This window comes from Rhizopus delemar, genomic scaffold (genome assembly GCF_000149305.1).
Source record: "Rhizopus delemar RA 99-880 supercont3.7 genomic scaffold, whole genome shotgun sequence".
Taxonomy (NCBI): domain Eukaryota; kingdom Fungi; phylum Mucoromycota; class Mucoromycetes; order Mucorales; family Rhizopodaceae; genus Rhizopus; species Rhizopus delemar.
Genome location: NW_027137833.1, coordinates 421,447 through 439,407, shown reverse-complemented (window position 1 = coordinate 439,407; position 17,961 = coordinate 421,447). Strand labels below are relative to the sequence as shown.

The 17,961-nt window shown below is 34.5% G+C and overlaps 7 protein-coding genes across 7 annotated transcripts; all 7 read left to right on the top strand.

Annotated features, from left to right (window-relative positions):
• Positions 1 to 1,803: 1,803 nt before the first annotated feature.
• On the top strand, positions 1,804 to 2,854 carry RO3G_09367 (uncharacterized protein; the record flags this gene model as incomplete). The annotated part of the gene is made up of 4 exons (XM_067663952.1): positions 1,804 to 1,960; positions 2,130 to 2,192; positions 2,322 to 2,533; positions 2,711 to 2,854. The coding sequence occupies 4 exons, from the start codon at positions 1,804 to 1,806 to the stop codon at positions 2,852 to 2,854; spliced, it is 576 nt and encodes a 191-aa protein (XP_067520053.1).
• A 2,333-nt stretch (positions 2,855 to 5,187) lies between these two features.
• Positions 5,188 to 5,982, top strand: RO3G_09366 (uncharacterized protein; the record flags this gene model as incomplete). The annotated part of the gene is made up of 5 exons (XM_067663951.1): positions 5,188 to 5,206; positions 5,256 to 5,393; positions 5,425 to 5,436; positions 5,581 to 5,650; positions 5,955 to 5,982. The coding sequence occupies 5 exons, from the start codon at positions 5,188 to 5,190 to the stop codon at positions 5,980 to 5,982; spliced, it is 267 nt and encodes an 88-aa protein (XP_067520052.1).
• Positions 5,983 to 6,198: 216 nt separating this feature from the next.
• Positions 6,199 to 8,161, top strand: RO3G_09365 (uncharacterized protein; the record flags this gene model as incomplete). Its single annotated transcript, XM_067663950.1, has 2 exons — positions 6,199 to 7,822; positions 7,905 to 8,161. The coding sequence occupies 2 exons, from the start codon at positions 6,199 to 6,201 to the stop codon at positions 8,159 to 8,161; spliced, it is 1,881 nt and encodes a 626-aa protein (XP_067520051.1).
• Positions 8,162 to 10,642: 2,481 nt separating this feature from the next.
• Positions 10,643 to 11,618, top strand: RO3G_09364 (uncharacterized protein; the record flags this gene model as incomplete). The annotated part of the gene is made up of 2 exons (XM_067663949.1): positions 10,643 to 10,659; positions 10,709 to 11,618. 2 exons carry the CDS (start codon positions 10,643 to 10,645, stop codon positions 11,616 to 11,618), a joined length of 927 nt encoding a protein of 308 aa, XP_067520050.1.
• A 1,163-nt stretch (positions 11,619 to 12,781) lies between these two features.
• Positions 12,782 to 13,312, top strand: RO3G_09363 (uncharacterized protein; the record flags this gene model as incomplete). Its single annotated transcript, XM_067663948.1, has 1 exon — positions 12,782 to 13,312. The coding sequence occupies one exon, from the start codon at positions 12,782 to 12,784 to the stop codon at positions 13,310 to 13,312; it is 531 nt and encodes a 176-aa protein (XP_067520049.1).
• Positions 13,313 to 14,400: 1,088 nt separating this feature from the next.
• Positions 14,401 to 15,504, top strand: RO3G_09362 (uncharacterized protein; the record flags this gene model as incomplete). Its single annotated transcript, XM_067663947.1, has 2 exons — positions 14,401 to 14,563; positions 14,678 to 15,504. The coding sequence occupies 2 exons, from the start codon at positions 14,401 to 14,403 to the stop codon at positions 15,502 to 15,504; spliced, it is 990 nt and encodes a 329-aa protein (XP_067520048.1).
• Positions 15,505 to 16,139: 635 nt separating this feature from the next.
• Positions 16,140 to 17,411, top strand: RO3G_09361 (uncharacterized protein; the record flags this gene model as incomplete). The annotated part of the gene is made up of 2 exons (XM_067663946.1): positions 16,140 to 16,983; positions 17,053 to 17,411. The coding sequence occupies 2 exons, from the start codon at positions 16,140 to 16,142 to the stop codon at positions 17,409 to 17,411; spliced, it is 1,203 nt and encodes a 400-aa protein (XP_067520047.1).
• Between the last annotated feature and the right edge of the window lie 550 nt (positions 17,412 to 17,961).

The window sequence follows — 17,961 nt, the reverse complement described above, 5'->3', positions numbered from 1 at the left end:
ATGGTAATCTCCCTTCTAACTTGATCACTTTCATAGTAGATTTATATGAAATACTTATCCATTCTAAATCATATTTCTTTAAGAAGGCTTTAATATAATGAACCGAATCCTGCGCAGCGCAAATAAAACAATGTTTGCAGTAGATAATGGTTTAAAATTTACTAATAACAAATTTAATTCATTATGTCATTTCTTTTGTAACATGTTTCTTACGCAATAGAGCAGATACTGAATGTGAAATTTAAATGATTCTCAGGATAACTTTAAATACGAAAACAGCTTATATTGGAATTTGATTACTGTTAACCCCTTCAATATTTTCCTTTTATAACAGATAATTATTTATAAAGCTTTACATAAGAAAAATTGTCTTACCCATAAGCAACTATTGTACTGTCAATTAGGCTCTAAATGATAGTTACAAGCAAAATAGCTTGTAGAAAATGTTCCTTTTTGGATCGTCAGGGTTAAGCTTAAAATAGAAGGGACAGAAAAATATTTAAAATAACTGTGAGATATGGTATGTTAGCCATAGAACCTCACATTTTTTAAAGAGATAATTAATGAAAAAGATTTTCTTATTTTCTGCAGAGTTTGTAATTCTGCTATATGCAGCGAGGTACAGATTTTTTTTCAACAGTGATTTGCATAAATTTTCTCCCCTTTTCCCCTTTTCCCTTCTTTTTTTACTTTCATTTCTAATTGACAGCATGCATTATTTCGTCAATGCCAGTTAATTTGATTAAGCGGTGAAAAGAAATTGGACCATATGTGTTCCGTAAATGCCGTAATAGAAATTATCTAGCATTGACCTATTTTATGATTCATTTTAAACTGATTTGCTTTTGACTTGAGGACTTTTTAGTAAAAGTACATATAAAATATGCTGAATCTCCTTTAGATAATATTGTCATTATGATCTGTTGTATATTTCATGCCGACAGTTTGGTTTTATGATCTGCTCTTTCCACTATTATTTTTATTCAGATCATTCAGGTGTTTAATCTTCTAAAAATAACAATCTGTCTTTTGATGTAGGCAAAGTTTTTGTGAGTGGAGTTGTTTTCGGTATTGCAGTCTTTTTTTTTTATTGCTAGTTTCATAAAACATAAGCAAATCCATATAAACCCAATCAATTGCTTGTATGAAGGAAAACTGAGTATTTGAAATATGTATAGGATATATACTACTAATGATGGATTTGTATAACCATCGTTAAATATTACGAGAAAACTTCACAGTATGATTGTCGATTCCTTCATTTTAAACGTGTTTGATTAAAACATAAAAAAGGGCGCGTGTGATTTATGGAGGGAGAACTTACTCACGTAATTCAGTTTGATTAAATAAAGTAAAAAAAGGAGAAAAAATATAGAGTGCAGAATATCATAAATAATTATTATAAAGACTATCTCCGTTGTTCATTAAATAATAACAAAGAGAGATCGATAGCAAGAACTGTTAAAGCTAAAATCAAAATTGTTAAAATTTCATTATTATGTCTATCCCCCTTTAGCATTTTATTATTTTTGCAATGATTATCTACAGAATAGTAATTGCATTGATGACTTAAGAATACGATAAAAAAAGACTAACCTACATTGTCAACGGACCCTTTGGTATCCTCATACGTCAATGCATACTCAAACCTTGCTTTTCATTGCTTGTCATTTTTATCTTTTCAAATAAATACCGTCTTCTTTATTTCATGCATCAGTATATTTTTCCTTCTTCTCTTTAACTTTTTATACTCTTTTTATTTAATTTATTTAATTTATCTAATACTGTAAATAATATATTGCAATGAAAGGTTTTTCCATTAACAGCCATCGATTTAAAGCGATTATCAAAAAGAACCAGCAAGCGTCTTTAGATGATGTCAGTACAATTGTGTCAGATACCCAACTCACCGAGGACCTCAGTACTGTTCATTCCCAAGAAGGTGAAAACAAGTTACAATGTAAGTAAGCTGACAGAAGGCAATACAAAAGAAGCTAATGATGTATGCTTCCCTGTCTATCAGACGCATTTGTCCAGTCGGGCATAGTTTCAGATTCAGACTATATGCCTGAAAAAGAGGCTGATGAAGAAGGTGGTTTCGACTTACAAGTAAAGGAAGATCCATATAGATGGGTTATATTATTTGGCGGTTTCCTGGCTCAAGCTATTAGTTTGTGCACTTTATCTAGTTGGTAAGATGAAATAAATTATTAAAAATTAGTAGTTAGACTAAAACATTAAATAATTAGGGGTAAGCTTTTAATACAAAAAGAATAACAGGTTGTGTATATATCGCTTATGCTTACCATTCTTTAAATTAGGTGTTATGCAAGATTATTATGATAGACAGGTGTTTAAAGGATCTGTGGATCCTATATTGTTGAACTTTGTTGGTACGATAGGGATGTCTTTTTGCGGCCTTATGGGTCCAGTTACACCAGTTCTTATTTCTCTTATCGGTGCAAAGTGGCTCTTGTTTTTGGCCACTATATTAATAACAGCGGGTTTAATATTATCAAGCTTTGCTGAGCAGGTAAAAAAGAGAGATTTTTGAGAGTAAAGATAAAAGCAGTTAATTTGATATGAATAAAAGGTCTGGCAATTGTACATTACACAAAGCATCATACATGGCACAGGAGCTGCTCTTCTGTATATAGTATGTTTATATACTTACTAATACCAAATGTGCTTAATCTCTTTACAAACGTAGGTTTCCATGTCTATATCTCCTCAATGGTTTATTAAACGAAGAGGCCTTGCTATGGGTATCATGGTTAGTGGATCAGGTGTAGGTGGCCTGATCATGCCTTTCATAATGACACACTTAAATGAATCCCTTGGCGGAGCATGGTAACCAGATGTCCAAGCATGTTGAACTTCAGGATTGGTTGACCTTTTTTTTGCATAGGTGCTATCGTGTTTTAGGTATTATTAGCTTTGTTGTGAGCTTAACATGTACCTTCCTATTAAAAGAGAGCCCAGCTATACTTACAACAAAAAAGAAAAGCTTTAAAAACATGATAGACACAAGTATCTGTAAGGATACAACATTTATCATTTGGTGTATCTCTGGCAATCTAAGCATGCTTGCATATTTTATTCCTGCATTTTATCTACCATCGCATGCCACAAAAATAGGATTGACTCCATCTCAGGGCTCAATTCTAGTATCTTCATTCTCTGCTGTTAATGTTATAGGAAGAGTAATATCAGGGTAAATCAGTAGCTGATTCAAATCTTTCGTGTAAACTTGTATTAAATTATGAAATAGATACCTTGGTGACCATGTTGGAGTCGTTAACGTGAATGTTGTGTTCTTGTTCATCTGTGGGTTAAGTTCCTTGCTAATATGGACATTTGCAAATACTTTTGCTACACTTTTAGTATTTATACTGGTTTATGGGTTTATGAGTGGTTCGGTATTTTCATTAAGTGAGTATTCATCTAAATGAAGCAGTACTGTATTCACTAAATTCTCTTATTTTCATACAGTGGCACCTATTACAGCGACAATCACTGGAATGGAAAAGTATCCATCAGGTGTATGCTTATACTTATTTTTTATGACAGCATCTAGACTAGGACCTACTTTGGCCGGCGCAATACAAGCAGCGACGGATAAAAATTCATTTTTTCCTCAAGAAATGTTTACAGGAGTAGCTTTTATTCTTTCAGCATGCGTAACATTGCTGCTGAAATACAAGATGAATCCAAAATTTCTAGTCAAAGTATAATAAAAGGGATTCCAAAACTGGACTTTCTTAAAAAGTATATTTTATGATATGTACTATTTCTTGTCTCCTGAAGATTTATGCTACTTATATGAATCGTTAGCAATTTTTTTAAGTGTATTTAATATGAAAAATCCTTCCATCGTTATAATTTTATCATATATCTTTAATATTCATATAAAAAACTATTTATATAGAACCTGAATAAGCTTTTGCTATTGATTTTTAATTTACAAAGATTTATATTCTTTCATCTACGAGATTGATTAATAAGAATGCCATTGCCAATGATAAATCGAATATCTCATGGGATGAACTTCCTGTGTCCAGGATGCTACGTTTGAAGCGGTTTTTTATATACATAAAGAGCCGGAGCTTAACTTTATTAAGTTTGAAGCTATGCAATATATTGTAGCTTGTTAGCATTTGGGATTTGGGATTTGGATTGTATTAAAGTGATGTGTATTTGTTTAGTTTGAGGTTTGAAGTCTTGAATGACTTGAGTTTGGTTAGCTTGGTTGAACGTTTAATGGTTTTTTTTTGATAGAGTAATTTGGTTTTAAGTAGTGACCACCAGATCTTTATAAATCAATAAGGTTAAGAGTAAGATTGTTTGATAAAAGATAAAAATAAAAGGAGTCTTTCTTAATTTGTGATAACTCGGGTATCAGATCAGAAAGAATAAGTAAAAATTAAAAGGAAAGAAAAGGTAATTGTGACCCAATAAGAAAAGATCGCTTTTTAAGCGCAAGAAGATTTGATTTATTGAATGTCTGTTATTTTGTTTAAAATATTCATCTTATTTATATAAAAAACATGGGACGCCTTTTGTCTCTTGTCATGGGCTGTAAATTACAGTTCATGTTCTTCATCCAAACTGTCATTGTAGATGACTGTATCGGGGACTAAACCATCATTCGAGCAACAATATGTTTTAATAAATCATCCTACTTAATAGACATGACCATATCTGTTAATCTGATTCGATCAGAAAATGCGGCACAGAGCACTCCCTATTTACCTGATCCGATGATTACTGTGTCAGATACAATGGAGGAGATCAATGGACTCACAACATAAGGAGAAATAAGGTGTTTCAAATAACTTGAAGATAATAAAAGGTTTGACAAACGAAGATTCCTGCATCCTATATTTCTTAAAAATGTCAGGAATTCGACGATTGGAGCGACAGTATGGTTTGTTGTAAAGCAATATGCAACAGGACAACCTGTACCAGTGACTGGATGGCGAACAACGACCGTATACAATAAACAGTTACTAATATTGGTGGTTTTGTGAGTAGCATCTAAGCACCAGTATGGACATTGAATTAAGATATTTTTCTGCCAAGAAGATAAAAATGCAAATGTAAAACTTGTCTTAAAATCGTTTCCGAAATAAATATCGTATCCTTTTTGGCTTGACAAGTCTTGTAATCACAGTCTGACTGATTCATATGGATCATTATGCTTTTTGTAAGCTGTCTCTTGAATTTTTTTGTACTGATTATATACTTCATTATAGTCTATAACTTGATCTTTGTGAATAACGTCTTGATGGTTATTCTGTTGATCAGTTATAATAATGTGAAAGTTATTTTGAATGTAGCTATTCAATTGACGTTGAATAGAAACACGAACATCCCTACACTCATATCCTTTGGTAAGCTTCTGCATAATAAAGTTTTTTGTAGTTTTTGAAACAGGTAAAAAGCAAAAGTCTTCCTTAGTCCCAATTTCATGGTTGTGCTACTTCTGAAAAGTAAAGTAGACGTTGTTGGGATCATTTTTATAACAAGTAATTCTCATACTAGTAGGGCAGCCAATTTTTTTTGATGCTTTTTGAATAGGTCTGGCTACTCTGGAATTTTCGATTGTGAAGGCTTTGGATGATTCTTTTTCACTGTTGCGGTGGCAAAAGTAAGTTTTGTACCAAGAGTGTAATACAACCCTTCTTCTTTTGACAGATGGTTCCTCATTTTCGGTTTGGCTATTGGATGGTTGTTTTGCATGATACAGCTTTTCTGCAATCCACATCACTGCATATGTCTCGGAGAAAGTGTCCAAAACATGATTTATTTGATCGAGAGGAACTTTGATTGTCTTAGGAATAGGAACTTAAGCTTTAATGCGAAGCGTAAATGCCATTTTTTTTATCACTGATACTTGAATAATTTAGTAAATCAAAAAAAAAAAAATATAAAATAGCATTCCCTTATATTAGCCCCAAAAATGACGAAAGCAAAAATTAAAATTAAGTCACATTAGCCCCCCTCCCCTCAAAAAATCAATTTATAAGTTGTAAACTTCTTTTTTTTTATTATTTGTTTTTTTTTTTTTTTTTTTTTTTTTTTTTTTTTTTTTTTTTTTCCCGGTTTTTATCCATCCCTTTCATTTAAAAAAAGTTTTATTAACATGTCTACTTCATTAACTCAATTTTATTCAGCAAATGTTTCCGATTTCAAACAATGAAAGTTGACAAAGCTATTTGGGAGGTTGAACTCAAAAAATTAGAAGATTCTACCTGTGCACACTGGACAAATAAAGGGTTTAAAATTAAAGAAATTGTGAGCTCCAATGCTACTGAATCTTCTTCAGTTGGTCGTAACAAAACAATATTATGGAGTAAGAAATACACTTGCCATCGTGGACCAAATGTCTATGTATCTAAAGCAAGTGGAAACCATCGACCTATTCAAAAAGAATCCAAAAAGATTGGATGTCCTACGTGTATCATGGTAACTTGCTACCATTCAAACCCTGAGTTTGTCATTTTTGAACGAAAAAACATGCACAGCCATGTTCCTGGATCTTACGCGGATTTAAAGTTCATGTCACTTTCAGACGCCCTTAGAAGGAAAATAAAGGCTTTTTTGCAATATGGGTTTTCAAGAAGAGAAATTAGATCTTGTTTGCTTCAAGAAATAGATGAGGGTGCTGAAGAGCGAGACAAACTGTTTCATTACGACGACTTTTACAACATCTGGTTGTCTGTTGCAAAGGACATGTTCAAGTTCAAAGAAAACGAATTTGAATCCCTCAAAGTTTGGGAAGAAAAGCTTGCTGCAATCAACTATAAAGTTCTTTCTTATTCCATGGGAAACACATTCTATTATGGGATTATTTCTCCATGGCAAATGAGTATTATGGAAGTATCAAAAAGTTTCTATCTAGATTCAACTTTTGGTATATCTTCAAGAAGCAGTGAGGTTTTGTACAGCTTAGTAGTAAGACATCCTGATACTGGAAAAGGAGTTCCTGTTGGATATATGATAACCAACGATCAATCCGTAACTCCAGTGTTGAACTGGCTGCGATTTTTGAAGAACAACTGTGCAATGAGTCCAGAACAGATTACCATTGATTGCAGTATTCCTGAATCTGATGCAATTCGAGCTACTTTTGGTGGAAATTGCAGAATTCAACTGTGCTTGTTCCATGTTGCTCAATGTTGGAGTAGAAATTTAGCAACTAAAGTCAAGAATAGTCCCGAACACAGCAATGCAAAAGTAGTACGTGGCAACATCATGAGCGACTTACAGTCGATTATGTATGAAACTACTTGTGCAATTGTAGTAGAAAAAGTAAGGACGTTTAGAGAAAAATGGACTGCACAGCAGCCTCAATTTGTTGAATACTTTGAAGATAAATGGCTTGCTTTGGATGGATATAAACGATGGTCTGCAGCTTATGTTATCGAAGAACATCAGAATATGCGCACAAACAACTACATTGAAAGCTGGCATAAGCAGCTAAAGTCAGTGTATCTCAAAAGAATTAAGAACAGACGTTTGGATCGTCTTATATTTATATTAGTAAATGAAGTTGAAAATGATATGAAACTTGAAGAAGCAAGAGTCAGTTCCGAAGTAGGGAAAATGGGACCAGAAACAAGAAATAGAAGGAAAAGAGAAATGATTGCTGCTGCTATTCCAGACGATAGGATGAAAGAGATGATTACAAAAGAAAGCGAAACAACATATAATGTTGAATCCTTTAGTCAAGAAGACATTATGTATACTGTTCAAATTAATGAAGCTGGAAACATTGCTTCTTGTTCTTGCTGTTATTTCAAGTTTAATTCAAGAGCATGTAAACATATGTTTTTACTGGAGACACACCAGTATCCAAGTTGAAAATGTATCCAGAATGGAGACATTACCTTCTGAATTAGGTGCATCACCTATCCCTGAAAACGAGCTTCTGGCTCCTACTGCCGAGAATGACTCGAACATCAATGCTACATCTATTCTAAAGCGAGATATAAAGTTGGAATTAGACTCTTTACGCCATTTAAAAAGAAGTATTAATGCAATCAACGACTATGAATCCTTGACAGATATAAGTAAGAGACTTAGAGCTATTAGAGACGATATAGATTCTCGTGATAGATCTAAAAGAATGGAAACTCAAAGGTCAAGCAATTCTTAAAATTAAAGTAATTTACAGCTTATAAATTGATTTTTTGAGGGGAGGGGGGCTAATGTGACTTAATTTTAATTTTTGCTTTCGTCATTTTTGGGGCTAATATAAGGGAATGCATAAAAATATGATCTTCGATTTTTGTGTTTGAGCTTTTCAGGGCGGTGGCTTTGACAGCTGAATGTTAAAAAAATTAAAACACCTTTTAAAGTGCGAGGGTATAAGTAAATCGAAAAAATAAATAAATAAAATGTCGTCACTCGGTGATGTCATGATTTTGAGTTATTATTTTTTGCGTTTGCAGCGCTACACATTACTTTTTCTTTTAACCAACACTTCTCTCACTCATTTTATTTTCAAAACTGTAAAAGAATGCAATAGTACGCAAATCCCATAGTGATTCCTATAAAATCGTGAGTGAATTAGCAAATAAACAAAAAATAAAAAATGCAGCTTACTTATTTTTTTTTAGAAGACTGTAATAGTTTTGGAGAGTGTTCTAAACTGGGTTTACTAAATATTTAATTCCCTACACGAGATAGTAATATTAAGTTATGTAACTTATTTTAGTATTTATTGTAAATGCTTGGTAAAACAGTTTACACATACTTGTTTAAATAGATTGCTAAATATCTATGTATAACATATTTACATATTTTTTTTTTAGTGATAAGAAACCTTTGGTTGTGCCTCTGCTGATATAGCATTTGGTTCCTTTGTCATGCTTTAGTGTGGTCTACTTCCGGTTGAACAGAACAACTGAGTCTGCTTACGAGTGCTTTAGAAGTCGACTAAGTGGGCAGTAATGACAGCAAAAAGGAATCTTATGCATTTGGATTGTGTGGTATAGACATAGTAATATCATTATCTGATTGCATTGACCGGTGTATGAGGATATGAAGTTCTGTTCTTCATGTGTTCAGTGTGGTGTACTAGGTATCAGCACTTGCCGATGATATTACTCATGTCTATTGCTGGCTTGTACTATAAGGAATGATTGGTAAGTTGTTCACACACACAGTGTAAATAGATTTCTGTTAATAATTTTTTTTTTGTTTATTCGAGAGAAACACTTGAAACTGTCTCTGCTGATATAGCATTTGGTTCCTTTGTCATGCTTTAGTGTGGTCTACTTCCGGTTGAACAGAACAACTGAGTCTGCTTACGAGTGCTTTAGAAGTCGACTAAGTGGGCAGTAATGACAGCAAAAAGGAATCTTATGCATTTGGATTGTGTGGTATAGACATAGTAATATCATTATCTGATTGCATTGACCGGTGTATGAGGATATGAAGTTCTGTTCTTCATGTGTTCAGTGTGGTGTACTAGGTATCAGCACTTGCCGATGATATTACTCATGTCTATGTACCCTCGAAAAAACCACTTTGGGAGCATTATTTTGATACCCAATCTCTCATTTTCTGGTTAATGTTTTTACGACACATTCTCCTGGATCATATCAAAAAAATTCTTAAAACTGTTCACACTATATAGTACTTTCATTGGCGCTTTGTCTATGATCACCATGATACTCGAATTACTGTTATGCAAAATTATATCAAACACATCAAGATTAGAGACACTTGTTACATCACACTTTTTATTATTTTAGTTGTACTTTATAAGAGTTTGAAATTTATCTAGAGACCGGACCGTTTATAATAAGAACAGTAAAAGATGAAAGATGTAGTAAACTTTATTAAAAACGAATAGCTTAGATAATATGTAGCTCAATTCTATTGTACTTTTAAGATTTTTAGATATGAACTTGTAATCAAGAGAAATTTGTAAAAGATGTTTTATGTTATTTTATCACAAGCAACTTTATAAAATTTGTGATAATAATTTGTTAAAATAAGACTTTTGTAGTTTCAATTAGTCAGAGCAGATGTCTTGAGTGAAGGGACTTTTTCAGAGATAACCAATATAGTATGTTTTTATTTGAAAATAAAAATAAAATAAAGCATAAGAAAAAAAATACAAGTAAAAGTAAAAGTGAAGCAAAAGGTTATGGGAAGACTTTTTTAGCAGTAGGTTACAAATTGTGACGCTCTAAATATGTATAAAAAAAAAATTAAATACTTTGTTACAACTTGATCAACACAAAATGAGCAACGATAAGGAGAATACTAAAACAAACGCGTCTGATGGTGAAAGAGAACAGTGCAAGGATTTAGCTAAAGAGTATTTTTTCGTTAATGTTCAATATGAAGGAACAAAGGAGCTCAATTCAATGAAAAAAAAATTGAAGATCAAACAGCAACTCGGTGAATCAAGTGCAGTTAGAATAGTTGAACGTGACAAGCATTTTGTACCAGAAAAAGAAGAATCAGTCGGTTCTGTAATAAAAACAAAAGCTTGCACTTTACGTAAAGAGTATCATGACCTAGATTCCAATAGAAAAGCAATCGTGTCACTTGGTTTGAATTCGATTCTCGACCTTAGCTATAAATATCCCGACGCACAGTCAACTCTTTTCAACAATAGACAATGGTTGCATCTCAAACGTACAAATAAACCAAAGGAATACGTCTCTACAGAATACGCATATATTAGCGAAATATTAAAGCCTATATTTAAAGCCTATAACCCAGCCAAGACTTCTGATGAAAACTTGAAAGCCCTTTACGTTCAGACTAAAACGTTGATGGAACAAAACGATCCTGAAATTGACGTTAGAAAAAAGGATATTTCTTTTTGTATACATGTTATGTTGCAGATTCTGATGGCAGTTAAGCATGAACCGGGTTTATTCTCGGATACTGTGAACTCTTCAGAATGGGATTACATCGTGAAGTTTTGGGGGCCGATTACACAACGATTATTTTACTTCAGTGGTTTACGCTTGAAATGGGGCGATACGCATTTAACGCTACATGACACGATTGGCGATATAGTGCTCAAAGTCGATCTTCGTATTATACATGACAGTATAAAGCAGAGATACAACGTCGAGAATGAAGTTGGAGTTGCTGAGGTAGCTGAAGAGAATCCAGGAAGTGTGAAGTTTAGTTCTGATCGATGCAAGGTTTTAATTGAAAGCAAAGCCATTGTCGATAGATTTATTTTGGATGGCTGTCACATTGATAATGTTGATTCACTGCAGATATGTGGTATGGAGATTTATTTTATTAAACTTGAACTTCGAGACAATGGTCTGTATATTGGAACACAACATTATCATTCAGTGGTCGATGCTTCATTGAACTCACTTGAAAAATATATTGAACTTGCATTCAATTTAATGTGTTTTAGAGATCGATGTATTGAAATCTATAATACCTACGAAAATCATCTCGCATCATCCCGTGGTCAACAAAAGTCCACGAAACGTCCAGCTCCTCGACACATTGATGATGAAATGTCTACAAAGCAAACTTGGATTCGTGGTTCGTGGAACCCTCCTCGCACGACAAAAACCCCACCGCCACCAGAACCAAGTAACCTTTATTTTAAAGAACAATAAAAATTTGTATATATTTAAGCTATTTCTAATGTTTATGAAAAGCTATATCAAATAAAAAGATATGTATTATGAAACTGGCTATGGAGATAAGATCATTGTCTATATTGTAGATAAAAAATATGCATGAAGTGTTGGTGGGGTTAAAAAAGTGCATAAGATTATCATACTGAATAAAAAGAGCAAGAGAGGTTATCAAAGATATTAAAGCAATGATACACTACACTTGGCATTTTCTTGTTACAACAAGAAAACACTCGCAAGTGATGATGCTACCCAATCATTAAAGAAAGTGATTCTAAAAATTTGCAAGACATTGTATGTATTCCTTGATAACTCTAGAAACATGTATTTCTACTGTACTATTTCACTAGTACCGACGTTGAGAAAGAAATCCAGTAACATAGCTGATATCATTTTCATTAAAAGGTGAATCGTAGCTATGTAGCGAATACCGTCTTGTTTTTATATCAATACAGATGTATTAATATATAGTAATACTCTAACACCTTTCTGTATATGAGTATTGCTACTCAAAACTATACTAAAGTGTCGCTCAACGAATATTATTAAACTCTCTTCGTGTTTTGTAGAGCATGTGCTGAATAGCTAGAACCCTAATCTCTTCATACCCGAGTATTTGTATTCTTATAACCTTCTTCAAATACGACAGAAACTATACATGAAAGAGAAGCAACGTAAGATACAAAAAGAAAGTGAAGCACGTGAAGAATTAGATCAAAAATTGTAGAGGATAAATTCGACGCTCCCAAAAATTTTTCGCAAAGTGTATGAACATGGAGAATATATAAATATTATTATATTATAATAATAAACTAATTACTTCCTATCATTCAATCTACTATAATATTTTAGGCATTTTATTTTGATTGATTACTAAAAAATAGAATAATACTGGGAAGCTTTGGTTGAGTTAAAATAATTTGATTGGTCGGCAAAACGCTTGAACACTCTAAGAAATTCTTGATTGGCTAAATATAAATTTTGATTTCTATTTTAGAAAACCTTAATTTTTAAATGCAAATCACTGCATTTAATTGAAAGGAGACTATTTCGCACTTCTATAATTTTTGCCTTACTTGGAAAGCGATTCAATTGACATCTTTTAACATTAATTCAATATTTCAAACACTTCTATAACTGAAATGACAAAGAAGCGTGGTCCTTATAGGAAAAGCCATCAACCTTCTTTAAGTTCTGAGCAGCTTGAGGAGCTTCTGCTCACATTTGAAAATGTCAACCGACACTTTGAGTGTCCTTTATGCAAAGCACTGAGCCATTTCATTAAGCATGGGTACTCTATTCAAGACCCAACTCAACCAGTCTTTGTGTGCAAGTCATGCAAGAGACAATCTACAGCGTATGAAGTCTACCAAGTACTCTGTGGTATTAGCGATATAAATGAGAACTCTCAGCAAGTCACCGAATCTTCTACAAATTTTCAAGAACTCAACTCCCGTGACCCACGCGACGAACAAATCAGCCAACTTACCAAACAAGTTGAACGACTTACAGCTGAATTGAACCAAGCCCGCGAACAACTTGCTAAACTTGCGGCTCTTCAAGCTTCCACTCAAGAAAATAATAGCTCACAAGCTTTTGCTACCACTGAGTTCCCTCCACTCTATGGAGCAAATTCTCAAAACCTTGATGTTTCAATCACTCAGGCCCCTTGACACAATCCCTCCAAATAGCTGCATTAAAGCAATCCATGTACCTCAACCGTCAACAAAATCGAGTTCGTAAGGAAGAGACGGCTGCTCGTTTCTTCCAACCACCTTCCACTAATCAAGGATTCCAATACCTCTACGTCTCTACTAAAGCCCGTGTCCCCTTCGGTAAACTTTGCTCCTACCTACGCAATATAGGCGCCAACAATGCACGTGTACTAGATATCCATTATCCAGACCGCAATGTTGCTGCTCTTCTCATCCATAATGACTATGTTGCCGAATTCAAACAATTACTTGAAGCTAAACGGGTCCACTTTGCTAACAATTTTGACCCCTGGAACGCTGCTACTCTCAAAGATCCACAGTATAAGGACCTTACATAACAAGAACGAACTTCCAAAGCATGTGAAATCCAACAACAACGCCTTCAGCATGCTGTTCTCCATATCCGCGAACCAGTAAAGTTTGCAGTAGCATACTAATTTTATCAGCAAAAGTGGTTAACCAAGTCCTTCATTGACCAACTTAACAACTCACGCTATAGACGATCAGAGGATGTCTTCGATATGGACAAGGATATCTTGGACAATTTTTCTGAAGACACGACAACCAACGCAGCAAACCCTAACAACATTCTACATTAATGGCCAAACTGTCAGTAACATTATTTAATGCTACTGGGCTCCCAAAGCAAGCTATATATCCTATACTACAGATTGCTGAAGACTCTCCACTCCTTTTCATTACAGAAACTTGGCTTCTGCCACCAAACAAATATCTCACTACATGGAGACAGTTTCATACTTACGGTCAACCAATTAATTCAACTCACCATAGAAACCGTGGTCATCTTGGTATTGCCCTTTTGATAAATCCTACTTTTAAACAACATATTTACCATATCCAACATGAAAATCCAACATTAGCTAAGTATACTCTATCCGTAGTCATATCTGCTAAACTGTTGATACACTGTCTTTACATCCCTCCCAATCTAGTTGATAATGACCTATCTGAAATTTTAGAACTATTACCTCTTAGCTATAACACCACAACAGCAACTATTTTTTTGTGGAGATTTCAATGCTAGAATGGGCAAGTACTCAGGCGATACTAGAGTGAATCACAAAGGAAGAATCATTCACAGCTGGATTCAATCTAACGGACTCATTAACTGGAATCAACGGATTGCCTATGTTATACCTACTTCCTATAGTTACTCTGGACACAGTATTGTCGACTACTTTTTGAGTAGTATAGATTTGGCTTCTCCGACGTTAACTGTTAGAGATGATCTTTCACTAGAATCAACTCATAAGCTTTTAACTTTTTCTTTTCAAATGCCATCATTTACCCCTAATAACATAGACCCAGTATCTGACTCTCGAAAAATTTGGAACATCAAAAAGCTTAGAAAAGAGAAGATGAGGGAAACCTACCAGCAGGTTTTCAAGGAACATTTGAATCTTATTCTGCCACCATTGTCCTCTCTTCCACTCCAGAAAATTGAAGCTCAAAGGTATATCGAACGTATCAACACCTCGTTACTTGACGCTCTCTATAAATCACTTGACACTGTCTTTGGTACACAAGAGACAAACTCGGTCACTCTACGTTCAAAAGAGTTTTGGACTACAGAAATGATGGAAACATTCGAAATGAAAGAGCTTTATTATCGGAAATGGAGAAAGACAAACGGTCTTAACTGTCTCAAATACTGGTTACTTCATCAAGAAACCAAAGCGAAACTACGAAAGTTGATCTTCCAGCGGAGAAAAGAAACATGGCAACTGTTCTGTGATAAAATGAAGAAAGGTGAATACACAAAGGCTATAACTAAGTTTTCGCGGATACGGAAAAATCGATTACTTAGACCTGTTTTCTCTACTATAGACGGACCTCAAAAAGCTGCCGACTTAATGGCAGACCATCTAAAGCAGACACTATCAGATACTAATTGTCCGCGAAGTGAACATATCTCGATCCTTCCTTGCTTATCTACATATCAATCATCTCAAGAGTGTTTCGCTTTAACGAATTGCCCGTTTAACTTGGATGAAATTAAATCAGTAATCTTAGACCTCCCACGAAAAAAGGCACCTGGCATCGACCACATCACCAGCGAGATGATTCTACCACTTTTAGATAACATATCTCCGATTTTCCTTTATCTCTTTCAGTTATGCTGGCAATAGTTATATACACCTCAATTATGGCGCATTAGCCAGATAGTTCCAATTCATAAAAAAGGTGATCCATCTGATCCGAGCAATTACCGACCAATCAGCTTGACCTCAGTTTTCCGTAAAATTCTAGAAAAATGTATACAACCTGAACTGCTCAGCACAGGTCCTACACTGGATGTCGCCCAAGGAGGCTTCCGTGAGTCTAGGGGGTCACTTGATCAAGTGCTCTGTTTAACAGAACTATGTCAGTTATATTATCGCAAACATTTATATTACAATTCAGTGCTAGGCTTTCTGGATATTAAATCAGCCTATGATACAGTTGATCGTAACATATCTGGAATGAACTCTCTTCAAGCGTACCAACACCTTTGCTAGCCCTCTTCTACAATCTGTTTGAAGAGGTTTCGATCGAAGTGATTCTTAGTAACCATAAATCCTCCCGTTTTCCTCCAAAAACTAGCATCCTGCAAGGGTCTGTATTATCACCTTACTTATACTCGGTCTATATCAATAGCCTTCCAAATTTCCTACGGCCAGCACCTCTCATCGACACAGATTTTAATGATCCCCTCATTGTCACTCCAAAGCTAAACTGCCTACTATATGCAGACGACGTAGTTCTTATTGCTGATGCTGATTCAATGCAATCCCTCCTTTCCAAATGCGAAGAACACAGCCTTTCTTTAGGTTATCGATGGAACCCTAAAAAGCACGTCATTGTTGATCCCAGCCCTACACGTCAAAAATACTATCTTTACAATAGTGAACTACCCAACACAGATTATTTCCCGTACCTTGGTGTTCCTATAAAACCCGGTGGTATTGTTGACAACTCAGCACTTTTACAACAAAACATTAACAAAGCACTTGGAACGATAAGGCAACTTATTACCCTTGTTGTCCACAAAAATGGGCTTAATTACCTTCTTTCAGCACGTTTCTATGCCCAGATAGTCCGGCCAAAACTGGAATATGGTCTAGCAATTACAACCTTCAATCTACGAGAAGTTCAATCTCTCGAAAATCGCCAAAACCATTGCATTCATCAAATTTTTGGTGGACGATCCTTCACCTCTACCAAGGTAATGCTACACTTAGCAAATTTACCAAACTTGAAGGTTCGTATTTCCATACTTCAAGCACAATTTCTTTTCAGAGCCTCCTCCCTATCAGACGATGCATTAGTAACAAAATTGCTACCATACATAAAATCACAACGTATCTCGAAATGGTCCCAACTATCCAAATCACCTTTATGGACATCAATCAGCAATGAGCATCCCGAAACTATGTCTCATAATAATTTCATTAGAAAACGAAGACAATTCTTGATTGACAACCACCGCTCGAAGCTCCAAGCAAAGTATGCTAAACTTCTGTCCCACTGCCGTAATGATCTAATTGTCGACCCTATTCTTCGGATACCAATGACAAGAAATGAACGGTCCTGTTGTGTGCGATGGCGACTTGGCTGGTTACCTCTTGGTAAACCCCAAGCCTGCCCCTTCCATCCAAATGAACTTTTTTCACGCTAGCATAGTTTTTCATGTTTAGATATGCACAACTGCCTCCAGATGCCCAAATCTATTGACGATCCATTTTCCTATCTTTTGAACCTCTTACCACCAACACTCTCTACCAGGAAAGTACGACAATCCATCGATACCTGGCTCATTCGTTGGCCTTCCATATGTGCAATCTTACTCGAAATGGACTACTTAGCTCACTCTAAGTTCCCTGAAGCTTCAAATCATCTTGGTGAACCCTTTGTCGAACGTGTTCGTTACATTCAGCGAAAATTTTCAGATAGTTCAGTATCATCCCCATACATAATACTTTTACATTTTCCCTTTAATCCCAAAAGGGTTTTTCATTCATTTTCACTGCGATCTGACCCGGGCAATACAGCATGAAGATGCTATGTGCTCATTGGTCATTTTATTTTTTCTTAAATAAAAAATTTCTGTTAATCGTATTTAATTTAAAAAAAGCAGGCCATGTAAAACGTAGTACAAGAAAAAAGTTCATCACTTTTATTAATCTTGTTTATTTGCAATTCTTCTTGAATCGAATATAGAACAAAGCCTTTGTTTACGAGTAGTGTACTTGCTGAAAAAGAAGTCTTTAGTGCTTTCATAACATTGATGATGACATATTAACATGAAAATAATTCGTGTTCTTTTTATTATAGTTGTTATTATTATTGATCTTTGCTTGAATAACAAGATTTACTATGTTTGTAGCACATGCATTTACAGAAATCTTTGTGACTAAACAAGTTAAGTACTATATACTCCTAAAATATTATCATTATTACTAAAACATCATTTATCTTTATACTCTGCAAAGATAAGTGGTTGCCCTGAGGTTAATAATATTAATTGTTCAATACTTATTTAGTTTGAAATATCAACTTACCCACATGAGATTTTAACTTTATTAGGAAATAGAATCTGTTGTATC